Here is an 11,753-nt window from a genome sequence, read left to right as displayed (position 1 = left end):
CTGTCTCTCACACTGGTCCGGTTCTCTATAAGACAGGTCCAGTACTGTCTGTCACCCTGGTCAGATTCTCTATAAGACGGGTCCATTACTGTCTCTCACACTGATCCGGTTCTCTATAAGACAGGTCCAGTACTGTCTGTCACTCTGTTCAGATTCTCTATAAGACAGGTCCAGTACTGTCTCTCACACTGGTCCGGTTCTCTATAAGACAGGTCCAGTACTGTCTCTCACACTGGTCCGGTTCTCTATAAGACAGGTCCAGTACTGTCTCTCACACTGGTCAGATTTCCACTTCCAAGACATGACCTTCAGCATCCTCTGTAAGGTTCTGGATGACATGTAGTTTTTTCCCCCAATAGTTTCCAACAGGTAAATCACCTCTCTGCTTCTTCATTTGTTCTCTCCTCTTTTCACCATCAGCCGTGAACCCCGTTGACGCCTCAAATTTAAAAAAAAAAAACGCCAACGGCTATGTGCACACTCCAACACCCACGTGCACGTGGGTGTTGGAGTGTGCGTCTGCATTCTAGTGCACACCTGTCTGTCTGCTCCTGTGTGTCTATGTGGACGCCTCCCCGTGCATGTGTGAGTTTTGATCAAGTGGAGGTGAGGTGGCAAACAGCTCCAGAGAGAGAGAGTGAGAGAGACACACAATGACAGACAGACAGACAGACAGACAGACAGACAGAGACATAGAGAGAGAGACAGACTGAGAGGCAGACAGACAGACAGACAGACAGACAGACAGACAGACAGACAGACAGACAGACAGACAGACACGTAGAGAGAGAGACAGACTGAGAGACATAGAGAGAGAGACAGACTGAAAGGCAGAGAGAGAGACAGACAGAAAGAGAGACAGACAGACAGACAGACAGACAGAGACATAGAGAGAGAGACAGACTGAGACATAGAGAGAGAGACAGACTGAGACATAGAGAGAGAGACAGACTGAGACATAGAGAGAGAGACAGACAGAGACATAGAGAGAGAGACAGACTGAGACATAGAGAGAGAGACAGACTGAGACATAGAGAGAGAGACAGACTGAGAGGCAGAGAGAGAGACAGACAGAGACATAGAGAGAGAGACAGACAGAGAGACAGACAGAAAGAGAGACAGAGAGACAGACAGAGAGAGAGAGCGAGACAGAGCAAGAGAACGAGAGAAAGAGCAAGAGAGAGAAAGAGAGCGACAGAGAGAGAGAGAAAGAGAGAGAGCTAGAGAGAGCTGTCACCATGCTGTACACCCAGACAGGGTGTGTTAGATCTTCACTAAGAGGAGCAGGAGGAGGAGGTGATGATGACAGACACAGCATGAGCTTTGGGGGTACAACGAGTGAGAGAATTTGTATTTTAAAAAACTCTTTCATGGTGATGCAAATGAACCCACAATTTTAAAGCATACAACTTATATAACACATTACTCCAAAATCCAAAACCCCATTAGGACACTTACTTATTAGGACCAGAGGGAAGACTGCCCCCTACTGGCCCACCAACACCACTTCCAGCAGCAACTCATTTTCCCGGAAGGTCTCCCATCCCAGTACCTGCCAAGCCCACACCTGCTTAGCTTCTGTTGCGCGGCAGAGCCCTGTTGGTACGGCTGCCAGCAAACATGTTTCTTGATATTTCAGAAACTAGGTCTGGTTCTTTCTGTAGTGGTTAACGTGTCTGGAAGTGTATCATCTGACCTGTTTCAGTCTGGGAACTTCTGTCCAGTCAAAGGTTTAAACATTTTATCTTACCCAGAATGGATAATTATCTGTGAAGGCATGTGGTCCTCTGTTGTGTCCTTCCTGTCTTCTCATTATCATTCTTTTATATTATTATTCTTTTTATCATTTTTAAGTATATTTGTTCAATAACATAGATTTAGTTCTCCAATGACCTTTCATTGCCAGAGACATGATTACCTTCCGTTTTCTCATGGTGTGTCCCATTTCCCCCCGTCCTCCTCTTCCTGCTTCCTGTGATGTCACAGGTGTGGGCAAGTAACTTCTTACCCAATGAGCCGGCTCTGTCAGACCGCTGCCAAAGAGCCTACTACCAGAAACATGGAGAACCTCTGCTGCTGCGGTACGCCAGCCAAGAGGCCGAGAGAAAGGTGTGACTGACACACACACACACACACACCCACACACACACACACACACACACACACACACACACACACACACACACACACACACACACACACACACTGATCAGAATTCAGTGGATTAAGGCCCGGTGCTTTCTAAGTGTCCATCAGAGAGATAAAGAGGAAAATTGAAAGAGTGAGAGTGTGTGTTTGTATGTGTGTGAGTTTGTGTGTGTGTGAGTTTGTGTGTGTGTTTGTGTGTGTGTATGTGAGTTTGTGTGTGTGTGTTTGTGTGTGTGTGTGTGTGTGAGTGTTTGTGTGTGTGTTTGTGTGTTTGTGTGTGTGTGAGTGTGTGAGTTTGTGTGTTTGTGTGTGTGAGTTTGTGTGTGTGTGTGAGAGAGTTTGTGTGTGAGTTTGTGTGTGTGTGAGTTTGTGTGTGTGTGAGAGAGTTTGTGTGTGTGTTTGTGTGTTTGTGTGTGTGAGTTTGTGTGTGTGTTTGTGTGTTTGTGTGTGTGATCGATGAGGAACAGACAAGTTTGTCTAATTGATAATGTACACAAACTGGTGGTGAACATGCAGGTGTCCAAATATTGCAAAGATTACTTGGTTAATTCACCTCCTCCTCACCTCATCTCCCTCTCACCTCCTCCTCACATCACCTCACCTCCCCTCCCCTCACCTCACCTCATCTCCCCCTCACCTCCTCCTCACATCACCTCACCTCCCCTCCCCTCACCTCACTTCACCTCATCTCCCCCTCACCTCCTCCTCACATCACCTCACCTCACCTCACCTCCCCTTCACCTCCTCCTCACCTCACCTCTTCCTCACCTCACCTGACATCACCTCCCCTCCCCTCACCTCCTCCTCACCTCCTCACCTCACTTCACCACACCTCACCTCCTCCACAACTCCCCTCACCTCCCCTCCCCTTCACTCACCTCCTCCTCACCTCCTCACCTCACCTCACCTCAGCTCACCTAGGTCGTCCGTCAGGACACCCCAATAGGGTTTCGGTTGCGCATGTTTGTTTAAAGCAGGGGGCGCTACCCCACATGCAGTCCTATGGTTCTCCGCTAACTGGAGGTTTCGTGCCTTCCCACTGTTAAAAAGATGCGTTGATCATCTGCAGAGCCACGATGTCCCCTGCTGACGATGTCCCCCGGTCCCGGTCCACAACATCAGTCTGTTCACGGATGCAGCTAGCTAGGACCACTGCTACCCGCAGGAGTAGCAGGATTTATTATCGAGGTTTGCTCCTCTAGATCCACCGTGCTCTGCTCTGCTGTCTCCTGACAGTTCAGTCCCGCACATACTCCAGAGGAGGGGGATTAAGGGAGAGATTTTGGATGATGGGTGTGTTTGAATTGAATTGAAAGCCTTTATTGTCATCGTACGTTTCAATACAACGAAACTGTGAGTACAACTCCACTGTGGTGCAACAATAAAATAAATAAAAAGCACACATTAAAAAGACAAGAATGGTTAAAAAAAAGCAGTGGGATAAAACAGCAGTGGAATAGAGCACACAATAGCGAGACAAGATTAATAAAGGAGCAGCAATGGGATAAAGTGCAGGCAGTAAAGTGCGAGAGGTGGCTGTGAGAGGGTTTAACTATGTTTGTTTAGTGCGATTGTTGCGTTTGGGAAAAAGCTGTTGGAGAATCTGCTGGTTTTGGATCTGATGGACCTGAAGCGCCTGCCAATGTTTTCATTTTGGGGCTGGCTACAGGTCTAAAGGGGTTTTCATTTTGGGGCTGGCTACAGGTCTAAAGGGGTTTTCATTTTGGGGCTGGCTACAGGTCTAAAGGTGTTTTCATTTTGGGGCTGGCTACAGGTCTGAAGGTGTCTTTATTTTGGGGCTAGCTACAGGTCTGAAGGTGTCTTTATTTTGGGGCTAGCTACAGGTCTGAAGGTGTCTTTATTTTGGGGCTGGTTACAGGCTTGAAGGTGTCTTTATTTTGGGGCTGGTTACAGGTCTGAAGGTGTCTTTATTTTGGGGCTGGTTACAGGCTTGAAGGTGTCTTTATTTTGGGGCTGGCTACAGGTCTGAAGGTGTCTTTATTTTGGGGCTGGCTACAGGCCTGAAGGTGTCTTTATTTTGGGGCTAGCTACAGGTCTGAAGGTGTCTTTATTTTGGGGCTGGCTACAGGTCTGAAGGTGTCTTTATTCTGGGGCTAGCTACAGGTCTGAAGGTGTCTTTATTCTGGGGCTGGCTACAGGTCTGAAGGTGTCTTTATTTTGGGGCTGGCTACAGGTCTGAAGGTGTCTTTATTTTGGGGCTGGTTACAGGTCTGAAGGTGTCTTTATTTTGGGGCTGGCTACAGGTCTGAAGGTGTCTTTATTCTGGGGCTAGCTACAGGTCTGAAGGTGTCTTTATTTTGGGGCTAGCTACAGGTCTGAAGGTGTCTTTATTTTGGGGCTGGTTACAGGCTTGAAGGTGTCTTTATTTTGGGGCTGGTTACAGGTCTGAAGGTGTCTTTATTTTGGGGCTGGCTACAGGTCTGAAGGTGTCTTTATTTTGGGGCTAGCTACAGGTCTGAAGGTGTCTTTATTTTGGGGCTGGCTACAGGTCTGAAGGTGTCTTTATTTTGGGGCTGGCTACAGGCCTGAAGGTGTCTTTATTTTGGGGCTAGCTACAGGTCTGAAGGTGTCTTTATTTTGGGGCTGGCTACAGGTCTGAAGGTGTCTTTATTTTGGGGCTGGCTACAGGTCTGAAGGTGTCTTTATTTTGGGGCTGGTTACAGGTCTGAAGGTGTCTTTATTTTGGGGCTGGCTACAGGTCTGAAGGTGTCTTTATTTTGGGGCTGGCTACAGGTCTGAAGGTGTCTTTATTCTGGGGCTGGCTACAGGTCTGAAGGTGTCTTTATTTTCGGGCTGGCTACAGGTCTGAAGGTGTCTTTATTTTGGGGCTGGCTACAGGTCAGAAGGGTTATGGATGGATTTTAGATTTCATAAAGACTTTAAAAGTGTGAGGACCTTTGTTCAGCAGTTTTGTTACAGTGATGTCATGAGGAGTTAATAATCGGTGTTTTTAAGTGAGTGCCTGATGTAATTAGTACATAACAGTGTGTTTTAGTGTGATGAGGTGATGAGTGTGAAGTGTTTATTGTGTATACATGTCATTTACTGTGTTGAGACAAAGATCCTGTATTCGTACCGTGCAAAATAAAGATTTTATTCAAAGTTTAAAACTCTCTCTCTCTTGCTCTCTCTCTCCCACTTTCTCACTCTCGCTCTTTCCCATATCACTCTCTCTCTCTCTCTCTGTCGCACTCTCTCTCTCCCTCTCTCTAGGAGCGTGTTGTAGTGGAGAGTTCTCATTGGTTAGCAGTGGTTCCATACTGGGCCACATGGCCCTTCCAGACACTGTTGTTACCACGACAACGACATGTCCTCAGGCTCAGTGACCTGACCACCAAAGAGAGAGAGGGTAAGAGAGAGAGAGAGAGTATATGGGTATATGTGTGACTAATTTAGGGGTGGGACGATGCTGGATCGAATCCCGAATCATTCGATACAGTCCTCAGGGTTCGAGACGCTCCCCATTTCACGAGATCGTGTGTTACTGGAACAACCGGGATTTCAGTCCTGCCTACTGGCCGCCGGTTTGTAAACTCTATACTCTGTCAAGATAAACACCCAGTTGAGATGTTAACGCATTACACACGTTAGTGTGTCTGTTAGGAAACGACTGACACCAACATTAACATTGTAACAACTTGAATACTGCAGCGAATTCAGGGGGCAGCCGGGAATGTGCTGCAGCCAGGGCGCGAACCCGGGTCTCCCGCACCACGGACGACTCCGTGAAGTAGTCACCTAAAGGGCCCCTTGTTAGCCAACGGGCTAGCGGGTCTACACGTCCGTGATCGTTACAATACTATTTTTCAAACAATTTAAACTGGCCGCTGTCCAACGCCTTTAAATACTGCGACGCCTCGGTGGTCGTCATGGTTCGTCTGAGACGGCGGCGGTACCCACACATGTTGGACATATTACCTGAAAAACACAACGGAAAACACATGTTGCTGATCTAACAAGCCTAACAAGGCCTATAACACGTGACTTGTACAGAAAGAACTGAACGTTGTGAAGGAAATGACGCGAACAACACACGTCATGAATACTGACATGACGCGCAAATTAAGCATGGTCATGTTGACCGCTCATGGTCGTTTCAGGTAGATTTTATCATAACTTTATTTGTGCAACTGATCTAAAACTCGTTTTAATACACTTATATGCAGTTTTAGGAGCATCCAGGGGGCGGCAGGTCTGTATCTTTTTATTTTCACAAAGTTGTTAAACTTTGAAAATCCAAAATGGCCGCCTTGGTCGTTCTCGTAGTTTCTAAAGTTTTAAAGTAAGGCAGCTGTGTTGCACAACAAGAAAAGACGGCACAACATTTTGTTGGCACTTTTGCATTTGCGGTACGTTTGAATACGTGGCGTGGTAATGCAGAAATGTTGGGCCTGATTCTTACAATAAATGACAAGTAGAACTGCAGTGGTGTTTTGTCTCTCGCTTACCAAGACGTCCACTGGATTGTACTGAATCCACACCATGAGACTGAATCCAGATCGTACTGAATCCAGATCATGAGGCTGAATCCAGATCGTACTGAATCCACATCATGAGGCTGAATCCAGATCGTACTGAATCCAGATCATGAGGCTGAATCCAGATCGTACTGAATCCACATCATGAGGCTGAATCCAGATCATACTGAATCCAGATCATGAGACTGAATCCAGATCGTACTGAATCCACATCATGAGACTGAATCCAGATCGTACTGAATCCATATCATGAGACTGAATCCAGATCGTACTGAATCCACATCATGAGGCTGAATCCAGATCGTACTGAATCCAGATCATGAGGCTGAATCCAGATCGTACTGAATCCACATCATGAGACTGAATCCAGATCGTACTGAATCCACATCATGAGACTGAATCCAGATCGTACTGAATCCACATCATGAGGCTGAATCCAGATCGTACTGAATCCACATCATGAGGCTGAATCCAGATCGTACTGAATCCACATCATGAGACTGAATCCAGATCGTACTGAATCCACATCATGAGACTGAATCCAGATCGTACTGAATCCAGATCATGAGACTGAATCCAGATCGTACTGAATCCACATCATGAGGCTGAATCCAGATCGTACTGAATCCACATCATGAGGCTGAATCCAGATCGTACTGAATCCAGATCATGAGGCTGAATCCAGATCGTACTGAACCCACATCATGAGACTGAATCCAGATCGTACTGAATCCACATCATGAGGCTGAATCCAGATCGTACTGAATCCACATCATGAGGCTGAATCCAGATCGTACTGAATCCAGATCATGAGACTGAATCCAGATCGTACTGAATCCAGATCATGAGACTGAATCCAGATCGTACTGAATCCAGATCATGAGCCCTGGATCATGAGACGTATCGAACTGGGAGCTCTGTGACTCGTCCCACCCCTGGTGACTACGTGGGTCTTTGTGGTGGTTGTTTGGGTGTGTGTATGTTTGCAAGAGCCCAGCTGGTACATCGGCGTGCCGTTATTATCAGCTGATATGAGCTCATGTAGATAAACTGGTATTGGTGTAAATATTGGTCAAGAAATGAAAATCAAAAAACAAAAACAAAAAACCACAGAGACAGAACATTATCGTTGCATAGTTTGCAACTCCACTCATCGTCATTATCATCATCATCATCATCATCATCGTCAGTTTCGTAACCTATTGAGGTCGTAGGAGCACAGCTGACGCCTCAACAGGTTGGGTCACCATTGTGTTCCAGTAGGGGGAGTACCTGGTGGTCCCTATGTCCTCTCAAGGTATGATGACCGTTGGTTCACAGAGGAACTCATCTGCCCTTTGCCAGGTTTTGTTTGTAGTCCTGCTGGGTGTCCACCCACCCTCCTCAGGGTTAAAGTGGGGCTGCCGGTTTAGTCGCCGAACGACCCGGCGGTTGCAGTTTAACGTCTTAGCCAGGACGACTCCGCCATAGCTCCAATAACGGCCACGTTAGTTGGAGCAGCGTCCGGAGCAGCAGAGCTAATCCAGTCTCAGCTGGCAAGACGGCGCTGCAGAGGATGTCACCGCTGGATGCCACAGCTGTGTGCAACGCTCCATGGAGCAGGTGGGTCGGAGGCCGAGGGCCAGCCGGAGCGCCCTCCAGATTGGAGACGACAGGAGGAGAGGGACATCTGTGGCGTGAGAAGCCGGGGTCGTCGGGGAGTTTTGATGCTTCCTCCTCTTGTTGGGGTGGACTGGGCCGGGCAGCACCGCAGCAGATTATGTATGGGCCGGACAGCACCGCAGCAGGCTGTGTATGGGCCGGGCAGTACTGTGTATGGGCCGGGCAGCACCGCAGCAGACTGTGTATGGGCCGGGCAGTACTGTGTATGGGCCGGGCAGCACCGCAGCAGACTGTGTATGGGCCGGGCAGCATCGCAGCAGACTGTGTATGGGCCGCGCAGCACCGCAGCAGGCTGTGTATGGGCCGGGCAGCACCGCAGCAGACTGTGTATGGGCCGGGCAGCACCGCAGCAGACTGTGTATGGGCCGGGCAGCACCGCAGCAGGCTGTGTATGAGCCGGGCAGCACCGCAGCAGCCTGTTTATGAGCAGCCGTTACCTCTGTTAGCTGATCAACTGGAGCAAAGACATTGGAGAGTGGGAGACGGTACCAGTTATGACAATAAAACTACGTTTATTTTAAACTGCATTATATCTTGTTATCATGTTATCAAGCCGAGGACTCACAAATAACTACACACAACACATTTTAGGAAAAAATGTTTGTTATGTGTTTCTGGGAAAAAAAGAAAAGAATATCGGCCGATATATCATATCGATATATCATTATTGGTATATCATTATCGATATATCACTATCCATATATCACTATCCATATATCACTATCCATATGTCACTATCCATATATCACTATCCATATATCATTATCCATATATCACTATCCATATATCATTATCCATATATCATTATCCATATATCACTATCCATATATCACTATCCATATGTCACTATCCATATGTCATTATCCATATATCATTATCCATATATCACTATCCATATATCACTATCCATATATCATTATCCATATATCACTATCCATATATCACTATCCATATATCACTATCCATATATCATTATCCATATATCATTATCCATATATCATTATCCATATATCACTATCCATATGTCACTATCCATATATCACTATCCATATATCATTATCCATATATCATTATCCATATATCATTATCCATATATCACTATCCACATATCACTATCCATATGTCACTATCCATATATCATTATCCATATATCATTATCCATATATCATTATCCATATGTCACTATCCATATGTCACTATCCATATGTCACTATCCATATGTCATTATCGGGTTTTTAAATCCTCAAATATCGAAATCGGTATCAGCCAAACTCCTGTATCGGCCGGGCTCTAATGTTTGTGTGTCTGTTGGAATGGAGGACTTGGATGCGCCTTCCCAAAAAGGAAACCTGCTGTGGTGCTAATCCCCAAAAACATACACTTCAAAACCCACATCCAAGGATGTGGGGGAGCACTCACAGTTTGAAAGAGGGCCGGGACAGGGCCTCATTCCCACCACTCCCCCCCCCCTCCACCACCTTCCCTGTCCTTCACCACCTTCCCTGTCCTTCACCACCCGACATCCTTGGATGTGGTTTTTGAAGTTTGTGTGTGTCTGTGTAAGAGTGAGTGAATGTGTGTGTTTTTGTGACATTGTGAATTAGTGTAGTTGTGTGTTTGTGCTTGGATGTGTTTTTTCGGTGTATGTTGTGTTCTTATTCACAACTAGTGGTGTTTAATATCATGATTACATGTTGTGTTCTTTAATATCGTGATTACATGTTGTGTTGTTTAATATCGTGATTACATGTTGTGGTGTTTAATATCATAATTACATGTTGTGGTGTTTAATATCGTGATTACATGTTGTGGTGTTTAATATCATGATTACATGTTGTGTTGTTTAATATCGTGATTACATGTTGTGGTGTTTAATATCATGATTACATGTTGTGGTGTTTAATATCGTGATTACATGTTGTGGTGTTTAATATCATGATTACATGTTGTGGTGTTTAATATCGTGATTACATGTTGTGTTGTTTAATATCGTGATTACATGTTGTGTTGTTTAATATCGTGATTACATGTTGTGTTGTTTAATATCATGATTACATGTTGTGGTGTTTAATATCATGATTACATGTTGTGGTGTTTAATATCATGATTACATGTTGTGTTCTTTAATATCGTGATTACATGTTGTGTTGTTTAATATCGTGATTACATGTTGTGGTGTTTAATATCATAATTACATGTTGTGGTGTTTAATATCGTGATTACATGTTGTGGTGTTTAATATCATGATTACATGTTGTGTTGTTTAATATCGTGATTACATGTTGTGGTGTTTAATATCATGATTACATGTTGTGTTGTTTAATATCGTGATTACATGTTGTGGTGTTTAATATCATGATTACATGTTGTGGTGTTTAATATCGTGATTACATGTTGTGTTGTTTAATATCGTGATTACATGTTGTGTTGTTTAATATCGTGATTACATGTTGTGTTGTTTAACATCATGATTACATGTTGTGGTGTTTAATATCATGATTACATGTTGTGGTGTTTAATATCATGATTACATGTTGTGGTGTTTAATATCGTGATTACATGTTGTGGTGTTTAATATCATAATTACATGTTGTGGTGTTTAATATCATGATTACATGTTGTGGTGTTTAATATCATGATTACATGTTGTGTTCTTTAATATCGTGATTACATGTTGTGTTGTTTAATATCGTGATTACATGTTGTGGTGTTTAATATCATAATTACATGTTGTGGTGTTTAATATCGTGATTACATGTTGTGGTGTTTAATATCATGATTACATGTTGTGTTGTTTAATATCGTGATTACATGTTGTGGTGTTTAATATCATGATTACATGTTGTGGTGTTTAATATCGTGATTACATGTTGTGGTGTTTAATATCATGATTACATGTTGTGGTGTTTAATATCGTGATTACATGTTGTGTTGTTTAATATCGTGATTACATGTTGTGTTGTTTAATATCGTGATTACATGTTGTGTTGTTTAATATCATGATTACATGTTGTGGTGTTTAATATCATGATTACATGTTGTGTTGTTTAATATCGTGATTACATGTTGTGGTGTTTAATATCATAATTACATGTTGTGGTGTTTAATATCGTGATTACATGTTGTGGTGTTTAATATCGTGATTACATGTTGTGTTGTTTAATATCATAATTACATGTTGTGTTGTTTAATATTGTGATTACATGTTGTGTTGTTTAATATCGTGATTACATGTTGTGGTGTTTAATATCATGATTACATGTTGTGTTGTTTAATATCGTGATTACATGTTGTGGTGTTTAATATCGTGATTACATGTTGTGGTGTTTAATATCATGATTACATGTTGTGGTGTTTAATATCATGATTACATGTTGTGGTGTTTAATATCATGATTACATGTTGTGTTGTTTAATATCATGATTACATGTTAGGGTGTTTAAT

The 11,753-nt window shown here is 43.9% G+C and overlaps 1 protein-coding gene across 1 annotated transcript in view; it reads left to right on the top strand.

Moving 5' to 3' along the window:
* Nucleotides 1-11,753, top strand: part of galt (galactose-1-phosphate uridylyltransferase) — a 49,985-nt gene that overhangs the window by 15,304 nt on the left and 22,928 nt on the right. Inside the window, exons 7-8 of the mRNA XM_056291178.1 lie at nucleotides 1,987-2,109; nucleotides 5,383-5,518. Coding sequence (XP_056147153.1) covers nucleotides 1,987-2,109; nucleotides 5,383-5,518 — 259 coding nt within the window. The remainder of the gene's footprint in view (nucleotides 1-1,986; nucleotides 2,110-5,382; nucleotides 5,519-11,753) is intronic.

This window comes from Lampris incognitus, chromosome 12 (genome assembly GCF_029633865.1).
Source record: "Lampris incognitus isolate fLamInc1 chromosome 12, fLamInc1.hap2, whole genome shotgun sequence".
In the NCBI taxonomy this organism is placed as follows: Eukaryota; Metazoa; Chordata; class Actinopteri; order Lampriformes; family Lampridae; genus Lampris; species Lampris incognitus.
This window is presented reverse-complemented; position numbering and strand designations above follow the sequence as displayed.